Source organism: Dermacentor silvarum, chromosome 2, assembly GCF_013339745.2.
Source record: "Dermacentor silvarum isolate Dsil-2018 chromosome 2, BIME_Dsil_1.4, whole genome shotgun sequence".
NCBI classification, from domain to species: Eukaryota; Metazoa; Arthropoda; class Arachnida; order Ixodida; family Ixodidae; genus Dermacentor; species Dermacentor silvarum.
In genome coordinates, this window is record NC_051155.1 from 21,760,604 (window position 1) to 21,781,221 (window position 20,618).

General features: G+C 49.4%; 1 protein-coding gene across 1 annotated transcript in view; it reads left to right on the forward strand.

The window, feature by feature from the left end:
* Positions 1 to 16,853, forward strand: part of LOC119441354 (histone-lysine N-trimethyltransferase SMYD5) — a 102,588-nt gene extending 85,735 nt beyond the window's left edge. The window contains exons 9-10 of the mRNA XM_037705967.2: positions 14,927 to 14,997; positions 16,608 to 16,853. Coding sequence (XP_037561895.1) covers positions 14,927 to 14,997; positions 16,608 to 16,722 — 186 coding nt within the window. The 3' untranslated portion in view covers positions 16,723 to 16,853. The remainder of the gene's footprint in view (positions 1 to 14,926; positions 14,998 to 16,607) is intronic.
* Positions 16,854 to 20,618: the final 3,765 nt, after the last annotated feature.

Here is a 20,618-nt window from a genome sequence, read left to right on the forward strand (position 1 = left end):
CTGCTGTGCATATCGCACTGAAGGCAATATATGCATTTTATTTTCCACGGTCCCTTGAAAAACATATCAACAGGGTTCTACTGTAGTTGTAACCTTATTTGATATAAAAGTAAATGGTGTACTTGTCACAAGCTGCTCTCATTGGCATGGGGGTGCAAATATCATTGATCATTCGTAGTTTCATCATTGCTTTAGAAAATTCTCACACTACGCAAATTACCAGTCGTCTTAGTCGCTAATAATGAAACACTTGTCATTTGAATCTGCTCAGCACGCGTAAGATACTGCTGACTGCACCATGACAGTATTACTTGCTGGGCTCAAGCAATGCTCGCATGAAGTCATCCTCGCCTGGACTTCCTATCTGCCCATTTACTGATTGTGAAACCAGTGTACTCTGACACTCTGGTCACACATCAACTGCATTTGTGCTCCATTGATTATGCTCCACTGCCACCTCAAGCTGTTATGCCTGTCCATTTGACGTCCTTTCCTTCTATCATCATCATCAGCTTATATTTATGTTCACTGCAAGACGAATGCCTCCGTGCGATCTCCAATTACCCCTGTCTTGCACTAGCTGATCCAAACTTGGGCCTGCAAATTTCCTAACTTCATCACCCCACCTAGTTTTCTGCTGACCTTGACTGGGCTTCCCTTCTCTTAGTACCCGTTCTGTAACTCTAATGGTCCATCAGTCATTCATCCTATGCACTATATGGCCTGCCCAGCTCCATTTTTTTTCTTAATAGACAGTTTTAGTTTAGCGTTAGCGTAATAGCGGGGTTACGGGAAATAGCGTTACCCTAAAGAGAGTTTTAGTATAGCGTGATAGCGTAGTTTACGTGCGGGACGCTATTCCATTACGCTTTGAATTTCGCATATAGGGCACCTAATTATATGTGTGTGTGTGTCCGGAAAGTGTGATAGGCAGCGCAATGGTAGCCAGGAGCGCGTTGTATTTTTACTTCACATGTCGGTCGATCTCCAACGAAACAGACAAGCAGTACAAGCTGTCTACCATAGCCTCCGAAATCCTCCCATCTCAGAGGCCATATCCCGTCGTCGTGCCTATCTCCCGACTTTATCGACAGGTGGCGCTCACATCTCGTAGAAATTTTCTTTCGTTAGGCTTAGGCGCGTTCGAAACGAGAAGCGATCTCGTAAACTCCGCCAAATTATCCATAAAAACATATTGTCGATCCTGCGTGAAGGTAAGCGAAAGCCATTTACGCAGTCATTTCCTACCAACGAAGTCAATTATTCAACAGCAACTCCAAATTCAGTTTGCAGCGGGCGGCCGGGACCGCCGCCATGTTTTACGTACACTACGTAAAAACGCTAACACGGTAACGTTAACTCTGAGAAATAGCGTGCGCACGGTAAACAGTATGGGTCGTTTAGCGTTCTGCGCATGCGCATTTCGATCCCGCTATTCCGGTACGCCTGCTATTCCGGTAACCACGCTAAACTACAACTGTCTAATGTCAATTAGAATATCGGCTATCCTCGTTACCCACACCGCTGTCTTCATGTCTCCTAACTTTAGGCCTAACATTGGGTCAGGCAAGGAGACCGAATCTCTAAGGCTACTCACTGCATGCTTAGAAAAAGTATTCAAGCTCTTAGACTGGGAAGACTTAGGAGTGAGGATCAATAGCAAAAAGGCACATGCGTGCCTTTTTCGTATATATTTCGTGACGACGTTGTGGAATAAACAGTTGAAAGTAGCGCCTGTCCTGTGTCTGACCCTCCTTTTGTGCCTTGTCTCTTGCTTACGCTTTAAAAAGTTTATCAAGAATGAATCATCAACAGCAAATGCAGAAACTGCACACTCGTCTATAGAAGAGAGGCTGGCCAGGATAAATTATGCACACGAGCTGAAATTCACGATGGGCGGGGACAGTTCGTTGTATGTGCCTTTTTGATATATATTTCATTCGATATATATTTCATTCAATATTTTTGAATAGTCATCGTTACAGATAATGGAAGGAACTTTACTTCTGCAGTAGCGCGGTCGTCCTAGAGTGGTGTGCAATGTTTCGGACACACCCTTCAGTTGTGTGTCAGTGATGCCAAAAGAGAAGTGTCAGGGTTTTTGGAGCTCTGTGCCAAAGCCAGAGTGATTGTGGCTAGATACAAACGGAATGCCTAGGCCCGAGGACGGCTTCAGGAAATTCAGAGAAACATGCAGCTGGACCCTCTCGAGGTTATACAAGATGTCCCGACGCGATCGAACAGTGAGCATGCCATGCTGGCCAGGCTCGTGAAGCTCCATACGGTCATCACTGTAGAACTTTCAGAATCTGACGCAGCTCCAAACTTGAACGCAAGTGAGTGGAAGCTTATGAATGCAGCAGTGCAAGTCTTGAAGCCACTTGATAATGCCACAACTGAACTGTCTGGGGACAGATATCCCACGCTGTCACAAGTCATTCCCCTGTTGCAGTGTACCGAGGTGTTTCTAGCTGAACACGTTTCCGAAGGTGGTGAGGCAGCATTGCTTGCCTCAAGCCTTTTGCATAGCATCAAGACGAGGTTCCCTGATATCAAGATGTCACGCCTTCCTGCATTGGCAATGTTGGTCGATCCTAGGTACAAAGATGTCTGTTATGCTGACCCGCAAAGCAATGGGCATTCACTGTACTCGCAATGGCAGCAGAAGAGACTGTGCCTGTTGATCAACATGGTACAGCAACAAGTGAGAACAGCACCTGCTGTGCAGACCCATCAGGGGACTCTGTGTGGAGTGCTTTTACACTCTTCAGTTCGGGTGCACATCATCAGTCAAGCCGTACAATCTCGGATGAGGTTGCTGGGTACTTGAAGGCCCCCCTTCTTTCCCGGTCCGAAGACTCCCTTGTGTGGTGGAAAAATAAGGGCAGCCACCTTTACCCAACCCTGGTTGCAGCTGCTCGTAGGTATCTTTCGATACCAGCTACCCAGACAAGAAGTGAAATGCTTTTTTTCCACTGCAGGAGCCGCTGTAAGCTGCAGAAGGGAGCACCTCAAACCCCAGCATGTGGAACAGCAACTGTTTTTGCACGAAAATTTGTAGATTTTCGTAAACAATCAAGTTTACTTTCCTTGAATAAATCCGAGACCTTAGCCCTCTGCCGTGTTTTTTTCTTTACTTGCTACTATTTGAAGTATTTGCTGCAAAATTATTCGAGAAGAATTACTATTCGCTTCGAATTCGCTGTACACCAAAAAAGCACTATTCGCACAAGCCTAGTCTTGAGGATTGTTGACGAGAACATCACGGTGTCGCCGAAGAGCAGCATATAGACCCTCGTAACCTGCGACGCATTCTATGACTATGAGGGTATTGCCGAGGCAAATCTCCTGCTGCTGCTCGAAAGGCACATCTGCATCGCCTGGGCCTTGTTCGATTAAAAATAAGTGCTCAAAAGTTTTCTTGGCAAACTTCAGCAATGTCCCTCAAGGTACAGCTGTAACGTTCCTGAACGACATTGCTGACGTATCCGACGTCAGCACGTTACAAGTGACTTCACCGGATGCAACCACTCATGTCAGCCTGAGTACCCGCGTCCACATAAATGCTGACTTAGCAGATGTACAGAAGGAACAGCTGCTGGGCCTAGTGACAGAATTCTCCGACTTTTTCCACAGACTCTAAAGTCCAGCGCAGCTCCATTACGCAACACAGGATAGTTACAGAGCAGTCGGCACGGCCTGTTCGTCAGTATCTGTACCGCGTATCACCCATGGAGCGGGAGGCGATTAAGCATCAAGTTCAAGAAATATGCTAAATGATGACGTCATCCAGCCATCGACAAGTACATGGGCATCGCCTGTCGTACTAGTAAAAAAGAAAGACCACACACTCCGCTTCTGCGTTGACTACAGATGGCTTAACCGAGTCACGAAACGCGACTCCCGACAGGCTATACGAATTTAAAGTCCTGCCTTTCGGTCTGTGTTCCGCTCCTGCTACGTTTCAACGAACAATAGACACTGTACTCATTGGACTAAAGTGGCAGACGTACCTAGTGTACCTAGACGACGTTGTGTTTTCCAGCACGTTCGACAAACATATTGCCTGGTTACGAAGCATCCTTACTGCAATACGCTAGGCAAACCTCAACATCAAGCCTGAAAAATGTTACTTTGGCTTCCAGAAACCCAAGTTTCTAGGCCACGTGGTCAGCTCCCGAGGTGTACGACCAGACCCAGAAAAGCTCGCTGCCGTTGCCAAGTTTCCTCGTCCTTAAGACAAGAAGGCTGTTCAGGGGTTCCTGGGCCTCTGCGCTTACTACCATCGTTTCATTGAAGGCTTCTCAAGGATTGCTGAACCTCTCACGAGGTTGACGCGGCAAGATCTGCCCTTTGCGTGAACGGAAGACCAGGAGCTGGCCTTCGCCGAATTGCACAAATGCCTTTAATCTGCTCTAGGGCTGGCACATTTTGATGACACTGCGGCAACTGAAATTCACACGGACGCAAGCAATGTAGGACTCAGAACCATTCTGGTTCAATGGCAAGACTGCGCAGAATGTGTAATTGCTTACGCGAGCCGTAGTCGCAAAAAAGCAGAGGCTAATTCTTCAACCACCTGAAAAGAATGTTTAGCAGTCGTCTGGGCCATCAGCTAGTTTAGACCCTACTTATACGGCCGGCCATTTCGAGTTGTCAGTGATCACCACTGGCTCTGCTGGCATGCCAATCTACGAGACCCGCCAGGTCGCCTCACTTGTTGGAGCCTCTGCCTCCAGGAATACGACATAACTGTTGTCTACAGATCCAGCCATAAGCATAGCGACGCTGACTACTTCTCACATTCTCCTATTCTCTTGACGTCCTCCAACTTGGAGCAAGATTTACCATTTCTGGGTGTCATCGTCGACGTAGTGCGCTGGGTGTCGTCGTCGACGTAGTGTGCACGGCTGACTATCAACGTGCAGATTCTGAACTCCTTCCAGTCATCCGATATCTTGAGGGAGCTGATATTGTTGTCCCACGGCCACTTTCACGAGGATTGACATTGTACTGCCTGCAAAACAGTGTCCTGTACGAGAAAAATTTCGAGAACAGCCAGGAAACGTTCCTTCTCGTTGTTCCGACGGCGCTGCACAAGGAAGTTTTACAGGCGTGTCACGACGATCCCTGCTGGCCACTTAGGCTTCGTGAGGACATTAGTGCGCATGCGGCAGAAGTGCTATTGGTCCTGCCTATTTTTGTCGGTTCAGCGCTATATGCGAACGTGTCGTGACTGTCAGAGGCGTAAAGTCCCACCCGTCAAGCCTGCCAGTCTTCTTCGGCCTTTGGATCCGCCTCCAGCGCCGTTCCAGCAAGTGTGAATGGACCTTCTTGGTCAGTTCCCCACGTCATACTTGCAAAACAAGTGGATAATCGTGGCAACTGATTATTTAACTCTATGCGGAGACGAAAGCTGCGCCGCGGGGAACTGCTGCTGAAGTTGCCAGCTTCTTCGTCCACAACATCGTGCTTCGCCGCGGTGCACCCGCTGTACTCATTACTCACAGCGGTGCAGCATTTACCGCGGAGTTATTGCAACAAGTCAGCTGACGCACAGCTACCACCGAAAGACCAGAGCCTATCATCCCCAAACTAACGGCTTAACAGAGCGCCTAAACAGAACATTGGCCGACATGCTCTCCATGTACATTGATGTTGAACACAACACATGGGATGAAATTTTGCCGTACGGGACGTTTGCTTACAATACCGCTGTGCAGGACCGAGTTTACACCATTCGAGCTTGTTTACAGACATCGTGTTACAACCCCCTTAGATGCCATTCTCCCGGTAGACCATGCAGCCACGAGGAATGACACCACTGATGAGTTCATCAAGAAAGCCAAGGAAGCTCGCCAGCTTGCTCGGAATCGCATCCACACCCAGCAGACTACCGACGCCTGCCGTTACAACCTGACCCGACGGAACATCCAGTACTTCCCAGGTGACCACGTGTGGGTGTGGACACCTATCCGACACCGTGGGCTCTTGGAGAAATTGTTGCACCGCTATTTCGGCCCTTATGAAGTTGTACGCCACCTCAGTGATGTGAACTACGAGGTGGTGCCTCAAAGCTCGGATCCTGGTTCGAGACGACGCCGTTCCCATGCTGAAGTCGTCCACGTAGTACGGATGAAGCCGTCCTATGCAAACGAGGAATAAGCAACCCTCACAAACCGCTTCAGCATTGTGTACATTACTGTATGTTTTTTTGTTTTTTGTCTTTTCATGTGCGCACTCTTGCCTATAGTGCTCGCCCGCTGCCCTTAAAGCAACAGGGTTGGTTGCTTTTGAAAGGGGAGAAATGACGCAAAATAAGTTGACACGTGATGACACTGGCCCCTTGAGGCGAGAACGACAAAGTTCGTGGTTGCCCGCGCTCTCCGAGAATCAGCCATTGCTGAAGACAGACGTTTTTTGCCAATTTGTCGCTGGTGAACTGTTTTAGCTTCTACTAGCTGGGTGACAATATTGCCACGGGGATATGAGTAGCAAAAGGGATAGGAAAATTATATTTACACGATATATACAAAGAGAAACGGCTGCAGGCAAGATGGCAGAACAACAACACGAGCGCTGCCCAGATCATCGTCTTCACCGTCTTTTTGGCGCATTCTTCCATGCTCGGCATAGCGCGTAACATAGAACCCCCGCCGTCGAGAGCGCCGTCTCGGCGCTTAAGGAGCAGTAGGATCTTGTCCGGCAACATAAGGCTTAAGGCGGGAGACGTGCACGATATCAGTGGCGGAGGCGGCAGATGAGCGACTGTCCAATGGAGTGATCTCGTACGTGACGTCTGTGACTTGGCGTAGGACCTTGTAAGGCCCGGAGTATCGGGAAAGAAGCTTTGACGACAAGCCAACGTGGCGGCAAGGCGTCCAGAGGAGGACCAAAGAGCCCGGAGAGTAAATAACGACTCTGTGATGGCTATCGTAGCGGGCCTTCTGGGACAGCTGGGAGGCATGAAGACGATCCCTGGCAATCTGGCGAGCCGTTGCAGCCCGAGAAGCTGCATCGCGAGCATAGTCGGTAACAGGGTGCACAGGTGGTGGTAAAAGAGTCTCGAAGGGCAATGTGGGATGGCGGCCAAAAAGAGATAAAAGGGGGAAAAGCCAGCGGTGTCATGGCGTGACGAGTTGTAGGCGAATGTCACATAAGGCAAGGGGCTGTCCCAATCACGGTGGACTGAGGAAACGTACATGGAGAGCATTGTGGTCAGCGTGCGGTTGAGGCGCTCGGTAAGCCCATTGGTTTGCGGATGGTAGGCAGTGGTGAGCTTGTGACGGATGGAACACGAACAAAGAAAGTCGTCGACGACTTTGGACAGAAAGGAGCGACCACGGTCGGTCAGCAGCTGTCGAGGAGCGCCGTGGTGAAGAATAACGTCGTAAAGTAGGAATTCCGCAACGTCAGTGGCACAGCTTGTCGGTAGTGCCCGCGTGATAGCGTATCGTGTCGCGTAGTCCGTAGCGACGGCAATCCACTTGTTCCCAGTCAGAGATGTTGGGAATGGCCCGATGAGATCAAGGCCGACGCGGTAGAACGGGACACCGGGAATGTCGATGGGCTGAAGAGGACCGGCTGGCGACAAGGATGGATGCTTGTGGCGCTGGCAAGACTCGCAAGAAGCAACGTATCGGCGCACAGAGCGGTGGAGGCCTGGCCAGAAGAACCGACGCCGAACGCGATCGTACGTGCGAGTTGCTCCGAGATGTCCAGCTGTTGGGGCATCATGAAGCTGTTCGAGGACAGTGGAACGGAGTGTTTCGGGTACAACTAGTAGAAGCTCTGGGCCATCGGAGCTGGTGTTGCGTCTGTATAAGATGCCGTCACGAAGCACGAATAATTGTAGTGACGGGGCACGGTCATGAGAGCGTAGACGGTGGATAATTGACCGCAAATTGGCATCGCTGAGCTGTTCGCTGCGTATGTCGGATAAATCGGATATCGCGAAGACACAGGCGTCCGAATCGTGAGCTGACAAGTCGGGAGGGTCCACTGGATGACGGGATAGGCAGTCCGCATCCTGGTGCAGTCTGCCAGACTTGTAAGTGACGTCAAAGCTGTATTCTTGCAGTTTCAGTGCCCAGCGACCAAGTCGTCCAGTCGGATCTTTGAGGGAAGACAACCAGCAAAGCGCATGGTGGTCTGTGATGACCGAAAAGGTGCGGCCAAACAAGTATGGTCGAAACTTTCCGACAGCCCAAACCTGTGCGAGGCACTCGCGCTCAGTGATAGAAAATTTGCATTCCGAAGAGGAAAGAAGGCGACTGGCATAGGCGATGACGCGATCGCGTCCTTGTTGCTGCTGGGCGAGAACAGCGCCGATGCCATGTCCACTGGCGTCGGTGCGAAGTTCAGTAGGGGCTGACGGGTCAAAATGGGCCAAGATGGGTGGTGACGTAAGTAACGTCGTGAGCGTGTGAAACGCAGTGGCCTGTTCAGGACCCCAAGAAAATGGCATTTCCTTCTTCAAGAGTTCCGTGAGTGGACGAGCAACGTCGGCGAAGTTCCTGACAAAACGTCGAAAATAGGAGCACAAGCCGACAAAGCTCCGGACGTCTTTAGTGGAACGTGGTATAGGGAAGTCTTTGACAACACGAATTTTTTCTGGGTCAGGTTGCACGCCTTCAGCACTCACAAGGTGGCCAAGCACAGTGATTTCACGGCGGCCAAAACGGCATTTGGAAGAGTTCAGCTGAAGGCCTGCTCGCCTGAAAACTTCAAGAACTGCCGACAATCGGCTAAGGTGACTGTCAAATGTCGGTGCGAACACGATGACATCGTCAAGGTAACATAGGCAAGTTGACCATTTGTATCCACGGAGGAGGGAGTCCATCGTCCTTTCAAATGTGGCTGGGGCATTACACAGTCCAAAGGGCGTTACCTTAAACTGGTAAAGTCCATCGGGTGTAACAAATGCGGTCTTTTCACGGTCTTGATCATCGACGGAGATCTCCCAGTAGCCTGACCTCAGGTCGATAGAAGAGAAGTATGCAGAGCCGTGTAGACAGTCGAGAGCGTCGTCGATCCGCGGCAAAGGGTAGACGTCCCTGCGCGTTACCTTGTTTAAGTGGCGGTAGTCGACGCAGAAGCGCCAGCTGCCATCTTTCTTCTTCACCAGGACGACCGGTGATGCCCATGGACTGCATGAAGGTTCAATGACGTCCTTGGTGAGCATCTTGTCGACTTCACGCTGTATCACTTCTCGCTCGGCATGGGACACGCGATAGGGACGGCGTCTGATTGGGCTGGCGTCCCCAGTATTGATCTTATGAGTGACCACAGAAGTCTGTCCCAAAGGACGGTCATTGAAGTCGAAGATGTCGTGGTAGGACTTCAATATGCGCCGCATATCGGCTGTCTGTGCAGGAAGGAGGTCAGACGCAATCATCTTGTCAATATCACCGTCGACGAGAATATGTGAGAAAGAGGAAGGGGCAGAGGATAAAGAAGCGTCGGTGACGAATGCAGAAACGGCACACTCGTCGATAGAAGCAATGTGGCCTAGAGTCATGCCGCTTGGGATGAGTTGCGTGCACCAGCTAAAGTTCAGTATGGGTAGCGACGTGTGATTATCTGCAACTCTAATAAGCGTGTGAGGAAGAGCGACGTTTTTGGAGAATACGACGTCAACGATCGGGGTCAAGATGTAATCGCCATCGGGAATGGGCGAACAAGACCGCAAGTTCACATACATAACGGCTTGAGGAGGTAGCCTAACGTAATCCACTGAGCACAAGCGCGGTTGGCGTGTAGTAGGAGCGTCATGGTAGCACAGTAGGTCTAGCTGAAGCAAGCCGGTTCCACAGTCAATAAGGGCAGAATGGGCAGACAGAAAATCTATACCGAGAATGAGGTCATGGGAGCATTTCTCGAGCACGGCAAGGAGTACGCTTGTGGATCGGTCAGCAACACTTATTCGGGCGGAGCACATCCCTAGCACGGGAAACGTTCCGCCATCGGCGACACGAATGAGCGGTACTGTGGGTGGTGTTAGAACCTTCTTAAGGCAGCGACGAAGCTCCGAATTCATCACTGATATCTGAGCCCCAGTGTCCACTAGAGCGACAACATGTGCGTCATCCAGTTTAACATCTATCAGGCTTCGTCTGGTCTGCAGTGTGGTCAGAGGATTTGGCAGGCGGGTCGTCGATGCAGCATCACCTCTGGGAGCTGCATCGTCTAGTTTTCCCGAGGGAGTCGTTCAATCGGCGACGTAGGGCGGCGAAATTGGGGCGAGCGAGATGATTGGCGACGCGACAACGGCGAACGGAACTGGTGACCACGTGGGGACGGCGAACGACGATACGGCATGGGGGGAGCGTCTTCAGCGGTGGTTTGGGGATGCTCGTGGTAGGGCTGAAATCGGCCATGATCCATGTCGGGGTGACGGTTGTTACGGTTGTTTCCATAGGGAGCCTGATACCAATACCACCGGCTGTTACAATGGCGGGCCACGTGTCCAATACGACGGCAGTTAAAGCAAATTGGACGGTCATCAGCAGTCCTCCATTCGGCTGGGTTGCGAGTACGGAAAGGCGGCCTTTGACCTTGGGCGTACGAAAGTGAGGGACGGCGGTCGATCGGCTGCGAAGGAGCTGCAGCGCACACAGAGTCCAGGCCAGCATTGGAGAGCTCCCGATGAACAATAGCTTGGACTAGTGGAACCATCTGGGAACTATGATCACAAGTACGGCCGCACATAGAAGCAGGAGACGCAGCATCAAGTTCACGTCGAATGATCTTCACGTGTTCCACGGTGAGCGGCGCCGATGGCTCAGGTACGTCTTCGCAGGACCACGTTGCTGCCGTGTTCGGAAGTCGAGCGAAGTTATTGGCAATGCGTCGACTTTTGGCGGCCTCAAAGCGCTTGCACTCTTGGATGATGGCATCGATGGTGTCGCAGTCCTTGCAGATTAGCAGGTTGAAGGCATCATCTGCTATGCCTTTTAACACGTGGCCTACTTTCTCAGACTCCGTCATGCTGTCGTCTGCTTTGCGGCAAAGGGCAAGCACGTCCTGTATATAAGTTAGGTATGACTCTGTCGCTGTCTGCGCACGAGATGCCAGCTCCTTCTTTGCTGCTGCCTTTCTCCCTGTGGACTTGCCGAACAGGGAACGCATCTTTTCCTTGCATGCATCCCAGCTCCCAATTTCCAGTTCATTATTCTGAAACCATACCTTCGCGGTTCCCTCGAGATAAAATAGTATGTTGGCCAACATGATCGTCTCATCCCAGCGATTATTCTTACTTGCACGCTCGTACAGGGATAGCCAGTCCTCGATGTCGACGTTGTCAGTCCCGCAGAATGTGCCTGGGTTCTTTAGCTGAGCCAGGACGACCGTTGTCGTTTGTGCCGCCCCGGTGGGCGCAGACACCTCTTCCGCCATCGTGGATAAAGCCAAGCGTCGGCCGCTGCGGAGCTCCGTTGTACCGTGTGGGTACCCAGCACCTCCACCAAAATGCCATATTTACACGATATATACAAAGAGAGACGGCTGCAGGCAAGATGGCAGAACAACAACACGAGCGCTGCCCAGATCGTCGTCTTCACCGTCTTTTTGGCGCATTCTTCCATGCTCGGCATAGCGCGTAACATGTCCACTGCAAGATGAAGGCCTCTCCCTTGTTAAGAGACAGGAAGAGAGGGGTGTGGATCAGAGAGCAAACGGGGAGAGCCAATATTCTAATTGACATTAAGAAAACAAAATGAAGCTGGGCAGGCCGTGTAATGCATAGGATGGCTAACCAGTGGACCATTAGAGTAACAGAATGGGTGCCAAGGAAAGGGAAGCGCAGTCGAGAACGGCAGAAAATTAGGTGGGGTGATGAAATTAGGAAATTTGCATGTGCAAGTGGAAATCACCTAGTGGAAGACAGGGCTAATTGGAGATCGCTGGGAGAGGCCTTTGTCCTTCTATAGACATAAAAAATGTCACAGTTTCGCCCTAAGGGCGAAGCAATGAATGCGATAGCAACACAGCAATGTCATACGAAGTAAGGTGAGCGGCTTTGGTAGCAATATGAATTGTAGTAAACATGAGCTGATTAAGTAAGCAGGTGTGCTGCGGCGTAAGTAGACCGACATGAAGAGAGACTGGATGACCACGACAAGGCGCGTGTGAAATGGTGGTGTTGATGAGAAGCGCTGCCCGTGGGCAGCGCGTGCGAAGGGACACACCTGTGCGCTGCACTGCCCATCCGGGCAGCATTGCATGTGTAGCGTGCGCTGGAAAATGTGGCCCGACTATTACTAACTGTGGTGTGAGCGCACACAAACAAACATGAATAGATCACACTGAATGACTGCAGACAACGACTGTCAAAACGTTTTGCTGGCAGCAAGCGCGTATACGCCGCAGCGGGCGAAGGTACGTGCGGACTATCGCTGAAACGGAAAATAAGCGGCGACTGCACAGCGCATAAAGGTCAGAGCCGTGTGGAGATAAGAGATGGTGCGGGCCAGCGACGCGCGCGGTTGTTGGCAGAGTAGAAGTGCGCCCCCCTCCCCCCCGCTCCCTCCGGCGCTCGATTCCCGCTTCCTTGCTTGCGCGTGGGAGATTGAGTGCGTTCGCTCTCCGTGACTGCGTGCGTGCCCGCACGCTTCCGCTCGGGCATACGGCGTGCGGCGAAGATTTTATCTATACGGAACCTCACGGCGACGGCAGAAATCCGGTGGAAGTGTCCATATAATTGCTATCGCAATAAAATAAGATTATGATTATGATGCAGTCACTTATCCTTTCGAAACTAGAGTATGCATCAGCCATATGGTCACTAGAGCAAGCATACCTCGTAGATGACCTTGAAGCGGTACAAAATTGAGCTGCTAGGTTCATTCACTCATCTTATTTCCATGAAGTCAGTGGTACTGCCTTCAGAGCAGAGTCTGGATTGCAAACATTATCGTTACATTGATGCACATGCACACATTGTCTCGTGGTAATGGGCAACACGAACGACAAGGATGTGGACACTTTGTCTCTTCCACAAAGCCACATATTGTCTCGTGGTAATGGGCAACACGAACGACAAGGATGTGGACACTTTGTCTCTTCCACAAAGCCACATATTGTCTCATGGTAAGGGGCAACATGAACGACAAGGATGTGGACACTTTGTCTCTTCCACAAAGCCACATATTGTCTCGTGATAATGGGCAACACGAACGACAAGGATGTGGACACTTTGTCTCTTCCACAAAGCCACATATTGTCTCTTGGTAATGGGCAACACGAACGACAAGGATGTGGACACTTTGTCTCTTCCACAAAGCCACATATTGTCTCATGGTAAGGGGCAACATGAACGACAAGGATGTGGACACTTTGTCTCTTCCACAAAGCCACATATTGTCTCGTGATAATGGGCAACACGAACGACAAGGATGTGGACACTTTGTCTCTTCCACAAAGCCACATATTGTCTCGTGGTAATGGGCAACACGAACGACAAGGATGTGGACACTTTGTCTCTTCCACAAAGCCACATATTGTCTCATGGTAAGGGGCAACATGAACGACAAGGATGTGGACACTTTGTCTCTTCCACAAAGCCACATATTGTCTCGTGATAATGGGCAACACGAACGACAAGGATGTGGACACTTTGTCTCTTCCACAAAGCCACATATTGTCTCTTGGTAATGGGCAACACGAACGACAAGGATGTGGACACTTTGTCTCTTCCACAAAGCCACATATTGTCTCATGGTAAGGGGCAACATGAACGACAAGGATGTGGACACTTTGTCTCTTCCACAAAGCCACATATTGTCTCGTGATAATGGGCAACACGAACGACAAGGATGTGGACACTTTGTCTCTTCCACAAAGCCACATATTGTCTCGTGGTAATGGGCAACACGAACGACAAGGATGTGGACACTTTGTCTCTTCCACAAAGCCACACATTGTCTCGTAGTAAGGGGCAACACGAACGACAAGGGTATGGACACTTTGTCTCTTCCACAAAGCCACACATTGTCTCGTGCTAATGGGCAACACGAACGACATGGATGTGGACACTTTGTCTGTTCCACAAGCTTTTTTATTCACCACTTAATAGAGCTCCTTACATCACCCCACCCCCATTCATACCTCACCACATCAGATCGCCTACTGCAGGTTTCTCGTCCACATGTAAGAACTGTTTATTTCTCCAAAATCTGATTAGCAACCGTTATCATGACACTGGCAGTTACTGTAGTAAGTTTTGGTCCATTTAAGAGCAACAAAATGTCCTACGAACTTTAGTGGGCACCAAGTTGACGTAGCGTGCATGGGTACACAGTCCCACATGGGCAACAGTGAGAACACGCCCATTGTTCTACCACGAGCAATTAGTCAACGAGCAGAAAACAGACTTCGCCCCATTACACGCCTTGCCAGGCATGGGGTGGTGCGGGCGACGCAGTGCGGTGCAGCTCTTTGTGCTAGTAAAACGTTTTTGCACCAGCTGTGAGTTTAGCCACAAAGCAGCTGGCTCGTCGGGACACAAGTTGGAATGCCTTATCAGGCGAGTCGGTGCTTATGTTCATCTTACTCTGTGCCCCATGCACTGTGCTGGCTATTGTCCTTCAAGGACCGAACTGGACAGCTTGGTAGCTGGTCATTGAAGCCTCAGGGATATAGCTTCTTTGGTGTCCTTTACAAGTCTGGCGGCATGCACCAGGATGCCATGTGACTATCGTATCATCCTGTGGCCTCTCCCGACTCCACTACTCATGATTTCGACATCTGCGTCTGCCAACTCTGGCTTGAGTGACATATGAAATAAACAGCTCAGCAATACAAATTAATGGATCATCAGTTAAATTGGGTGTTGCAACTTTGCCCATCGATTTCTTAAAATATTGTCTTTAGCAAGTAACCACTTGTCCCCTGGGTCACAATAATCAAATCACACTATGGTGTGCAGGAGATCACTGTTTCCTATCTGGATGAATGCAGCTTGAATAGAAGCTGTCACAGTCGAGCCAAGCTGCTCAGGTGAGCCCTTACATTTTACAGGCATGCATCATGTTTTTTTGTTTTTAATTGTTGGGAGATGGAGGGCATTTGTTTCTGGGCATTGAGCAATTGCATTTAGTGCTGCCATCACCAAGTAGTGATATAGGAAATCAACATTACTCGGGTGTCACTAAGTTGTAATCCTTTTTTTCTGTATACGTATATATTCTGGAACCATACCACATTCAGCGAGCTCACATTTTACACAGTATTATCTGAGGGCACATGAATTGGTTAGATGTGATTATCCTGCTTTCATGACTGCCATCTAAAGATATCGCACTGTAAGACAGCAAATTCACCTCAGTGCCACACACTGCTCCCGCAAAGATTGCATTTCTGTGCTGGTCAGAAGCGGGCTCCTCTTTGGAATGTCTATTCCGCAGCTTGAGTGTTTCGTTCTAGGTACAGTCAGCTTTGGCATCACGTAGAGGACATAGAAGAATGCTAGATGCACTTCAGCCCACATTAAAAAGCTGTTTGCCATGAGAGAAGCCTGTTGTAATTGGAATAGCCACGGAAACAGTCTATGAAATAGTAGTAGTAGAAATATTTGTCAGTTTCACACACAAGGCAAAGCATTGACAGCAAGTTTTAACATTGCGCTTGAACTCCTCAGATGGTGAAATTCTAGACTCAACTGCTGCTCGACAAAAACTTAGTAGGCACACTAAATGCCAAACATTCATACAATAGAGACGACAATGGAAAAAATTGGTGTAGTTGTGGCTGACAAATATTGAAGTTTCTGCATTTGAGCTCCTGAAGCTTGTTTTCATTTATTTTGAGCACTAGTAAAATAGATACAAGCACAGGCATCCGTGCAGAACTTTTGTTTATTAGAAAGTGCTTGCTCAGTGTCTGATCTCCCAGGCACCGGTGCAATGACCATTGGAGACTGGCTTGATGGCAATGAGCAGATTGCTTTTGTCTACATTGTTGGCACAACAGCCAGCCACACTGCAACAATTTCCGCTTGTAGTTGGTATTGCTGTCATTGTCCCCACGGCATGGCAGGATGGTAGTATATCAGCAGCACCGAATATACCGATGACTCCGGATACTCTTGGTGACACCCATTTTTTTTTGTTCCTCAGTGGCAGCAGTGCCCTGTCGGCATTTGCATTGTGCTCACGTAGATTGGGTGCAGTAACACAAGTCATGCGAGGTCACGCTTGGCAGCTCCTGGAAAGACATGGAAGTAATAGTAAATTGTGATTCATGGGCTTTGTTCATGGGCTTTGTCAGGAGCTCAGTTTAGCTGAATGGTATGTATTTAAACAATGTGCCAATACACCATGATTGCTGCCAGTAGAAGCAGCTTCGAGATCACAATTTTAGTAGCTGATATTGGAATATATAACAGCGTGCATAGCCCCAAAACTTATGGCTTAGGTGAACAGGTTTCTGTACTTTTCATTGAAATGTAAAACTCCACTGTTATGTCAGTCAGCCATACGCTGGTCAGTTTGAATTATTTGAAGAAACATAATTATTTTTAAATATTTGAAATTGCACAAACAATTTTCTCAAAAATCACTTGCAGTGTTTTGAATTCAATACTTGTTTGTATTTTTTTTCTTTTGTAGAGAAAACCACTTGCTCACGTGCTGCTGCAAGAGGTGTCGGGAAGAAGCTGATCAACCAGATGTGACAAGCGATGAAGAAATGGAGGATGAGAGTGATGAAGACAATCGCACCTGAGGGATGACCACAGACATTCTTGGGGCACTGTCTAGTGTATAGAATATAATACTTGTATACGTATGTGTTCGTTGTGGTCTTGCGTTGCAAATAATTCCTGCTCATCATTTTCGCTTGCAATAGTTGGTTTCAAGTATGTCATGAGTTCACTTTGATAATGTATACATACTTCAGCCATATTATAAAGTTATAGCAGGAGTGGGAAAAAGTAGAGACCAGTAAAGTAGCAAACTACAAAGCGAACAAAATCGAAGAAAAAAATAGTACAGGAAATGCAGATTATCTGTACTTGAAACGAACTCACCTAATTTTCTATCATCTTCATGTGAAAGGCATTGACCTCATTGTGATAGTGCTAGTTTGACCTGCCATGACCCCGGAAAAAGGCTCGTGACCTATTTGGGGGTCATGACCCACAGTACGAATCTGTGACTACTGTGGTCAGTGAGGTACCAGTGGAATGGTACGAATCTGTGACTAACATGACTGACTGATAGGTCATGGCATCAGTAACATCACATGCTCGTCATTTACGTCACGATCAAGGATAATAGAATTATTGACAAGTTATTACAAGCGCCCTTTGCTGTACTGTCACTGGTCCCGTAGAATATGATTATCATATACCAAGTGTTTCAGCATCTTTGTTCTTGCAACCAGTAACAGAACAGGAAATAATAACCATTTCACAAACCTGAAAACTAGTAAAGCAGAGGACAAAGACGGTATTCAAATCAAACCTTTCAACTTTGTGATTAACATACTAGTGCCAGTATTGGCAAGTATCTACAACCTAACCCTTTCTTCCGGAATTTTTCCTAAACAAATGCAAATTGCCAAGGTTGTTGCTATCCACAAGGGTGGCGATACAACAGACTTGGCCAATTATAGACCGATTTCGGTTCTTCCTGTACTATCCAAGGGTTTAGAGAAAATTATATATGTTAGAACAAATAAATTCTTAGTAAAACACTCTGTGCTGTCCGACTGCCAGTATGGTTTCAGGCAAAAGAGGTCAACAGAAATTGCATTAATTAAGCAAAAAGAGCTAATAATAAATGCTTTTGAAGAAAGACAAATTGTGCTTGGAATTTATATTGATTTCTCGAAACCATTTGATGTAGTCAATCATAGTCTGTTACTACATAAGCTAAGCCATTATGGAATTAGAGGAGTATGCCTGTCGTTAATAGAATCCTATCTGAAACACCGTATGCAAATGGTAGTTATTAATCACAGGTCATCCAGCTTACAACGTATTTTGTCTGGAGTCCCACAGGGTAGTATTTTAGGCCCTTTATTGTGCAATATCTATATGAATGACATGTTTTACACCCTTGCCTGTCACTTTAATAGCTTACACCGATGATCTCACGATGCTACTCGCTGGTAAAGATGAACGTGATTTATTGATGCAAGGAAATCAGTTTCTTGAATACTTACGCGTATGGTCTGAAAATAATTGTTTAAATGTAAATGCCAAGAAAAGCAATGCTATAATATTCTGTCCAAAGAATAAAACTATCCAAACAAATTTCGACCTCATGTTAGGCAGCAGTAAGATCAAAATCGTGCCAGCCATCAAATGCCTTGGTGTGGTGTTCACCGAAAGTCTAAGCTGGGACGTACATACAGATAATGTGTGAAGGAAAATGAACCTTATAAATGGTGTTCTGTGCCGGCATAGATGCACTCTGCCAATGAAGGTAAAGGTTCTCATCTATAACACGTATTTACTTCCGATTATGAGTTATTGCTTAACTGTTTGGGGTACAACAACAAAACAAAATACACAGAAGCTAGTACAGCTAAACCTGGATATAACGAAACTGACAAATTCCCGAAAAACTTCGTTATAACGAGGATTTCGTTATATGCAGGTTCGGCACTAAAATTCGTAAAAGAAACGCTTACCGTATTTACTCGATTCTAACGCGCCCTCAATTGTAACGCGCACCCGTTTTTAGTTTTCGTCGAAGCACTCATCCTTGGAATGTCACACCAGGTACCGGGTGCGTGGACGCGTGTCGTTTCGCACAAGCGCGAGGCATTGGAAACGAAGAGCGAGCGTCACGATGGCGTCTTAGCGTCGTATAGTGTTACAGTAGAACCTCGCTGTTACGTTCCCGGGGGCTGCGTTTTCCCGGCTGTTACGTCGTTTTCGACCGGCCCCGGCACAGCTCCCATAGAACCCAATGCATTGGCAACCCCGCTGTTGCATCGCAACTGTGGGACCGTTCCTGCATCATACGTTGCGAACTGCCACACCGCGCCGGCCCGAGCGGCCATTTTGACTTTTCATGTCGCTTGACGATGGCATTGGCCGCCCAAAGTGCCGGGGGCGACAACTATGACGTATTTTCGGTTTCCGCCAGCAAAAGTATAGCCCTTGAGATCCGTGTTTGCTATATAAAGATGGTGTCTATGACGCGTAATGGCCCTAAAATTGGTTTTGGTTCATAGATATTCCGTATAATTAGGGTACAGACACGCTAGCGGCAAAAAACGCGCGCGTCATGCCGCGAGCGCCAAGTTGCCGCGCGTCAGCGCCTTGCCTGTTGGTCTTTATTCTATGGCCTTGCCGCGAGGCCACCGTGGCACGCGCGTCTCGCCGCGCGGCAGCGCGATAAGATCTCCCGCGCTCTCCGAACGCGCGAGCAACACCGCGAGTCCGCGAGTTGTTTCATGCGAGAGACGACGGTCGTCGATTGAAAACCTGGCGCGGACCGGCGGCGGTCCGGTTGTGATGGCTCCGTGACGTCACCCTCGTCGTTCTTGATTGGTTCTTCATCTCGCGGCACACGGCATTTGCCGCAGAAGTGGGTCTCGAACCCATTTCGCGCGGCACGGCGCAAGATCCCCAATTCCTGCCGCTTTTGCCGCACGCGGCATGACGCGTTTTTGCCGCTAGCGTGGCCGTAATGGCACGTACACACTAGCGGCAAAACGCGCGCGGCGCGCCGCCGGCGGCAAAACGCAGCAGCGGCAGGGCGGCCACACCAACCGGCGGCGCGCCGCTGCGGCAATCACGTCACAAACTAGAATCCTCTCCCCTTCTCGAACTATCCGGGAGCTCACGCGTGCAGATGATAGTGCGAAACTAGAAACAAGCGGTCGGGCGGGTCCTTATGGCACTAGTTTCCCGCGCGCACGTCACGGAAGCGGGCCGCTCTCATTGGTCTCCTTCATCCGCGGCACGCGGCAAACCGCAAAAAATCGGTCCAGGAGCGATCCCTGCCGCGGAAACAAAAACCCGTATCGCTGCTGCTTTCGCGGCGCGCGTCTTGCCGCCGGCGGCGCGCCGCGCGCGTTTTTCCGCTGTGTGTACGTGGCATAAGTCCAAGGGCGATAACGCAATCGCCGCGCGCCGGATGTTGTATGTGCGAGTGAAAACGTGCGAGAGGAGCCGACGACCGCTTCTAAATCTCGCGCGCGCAAGAAAAGCAGGGAGGAAGCGCGCCTTGTTCCGTTGCGCTCGAGGCACCGGCGAGGGAGCGAGGAGGGAGGGATAGCGGGGCGGCGTTGTGCAGTACTCTGGCATCAACTGCGTACTTCGCGGCGGCGCGCGGTCGCGCAGGCCGTATCACAGAACACCCATACATGGCCGTATCTTGAAAGCGATCTGCGTTGGGGCAGAGTCTAGCAGTGTAGGCGCGTCGGCGACTCGTAGCTTTGTGCGTGTTGTGCGTTCTCGGCGCTCAGTTTGCGTTGAAGCGATAGACAACCCCACGAAGGTCACTTCGCTCGCTTCTTCAGCGGCGCTTCCACACGCCGCCAGCGTTTGACAGTGCGCGTCCGCGCTCATTGAGTCTGATGTGCCACAGCGTGTACCAGCGCGTCGGCAACATCAACTGGAAAAGGAGAGAGTGCCGGCTTGGCGGGCTAGGCCAGCTGCA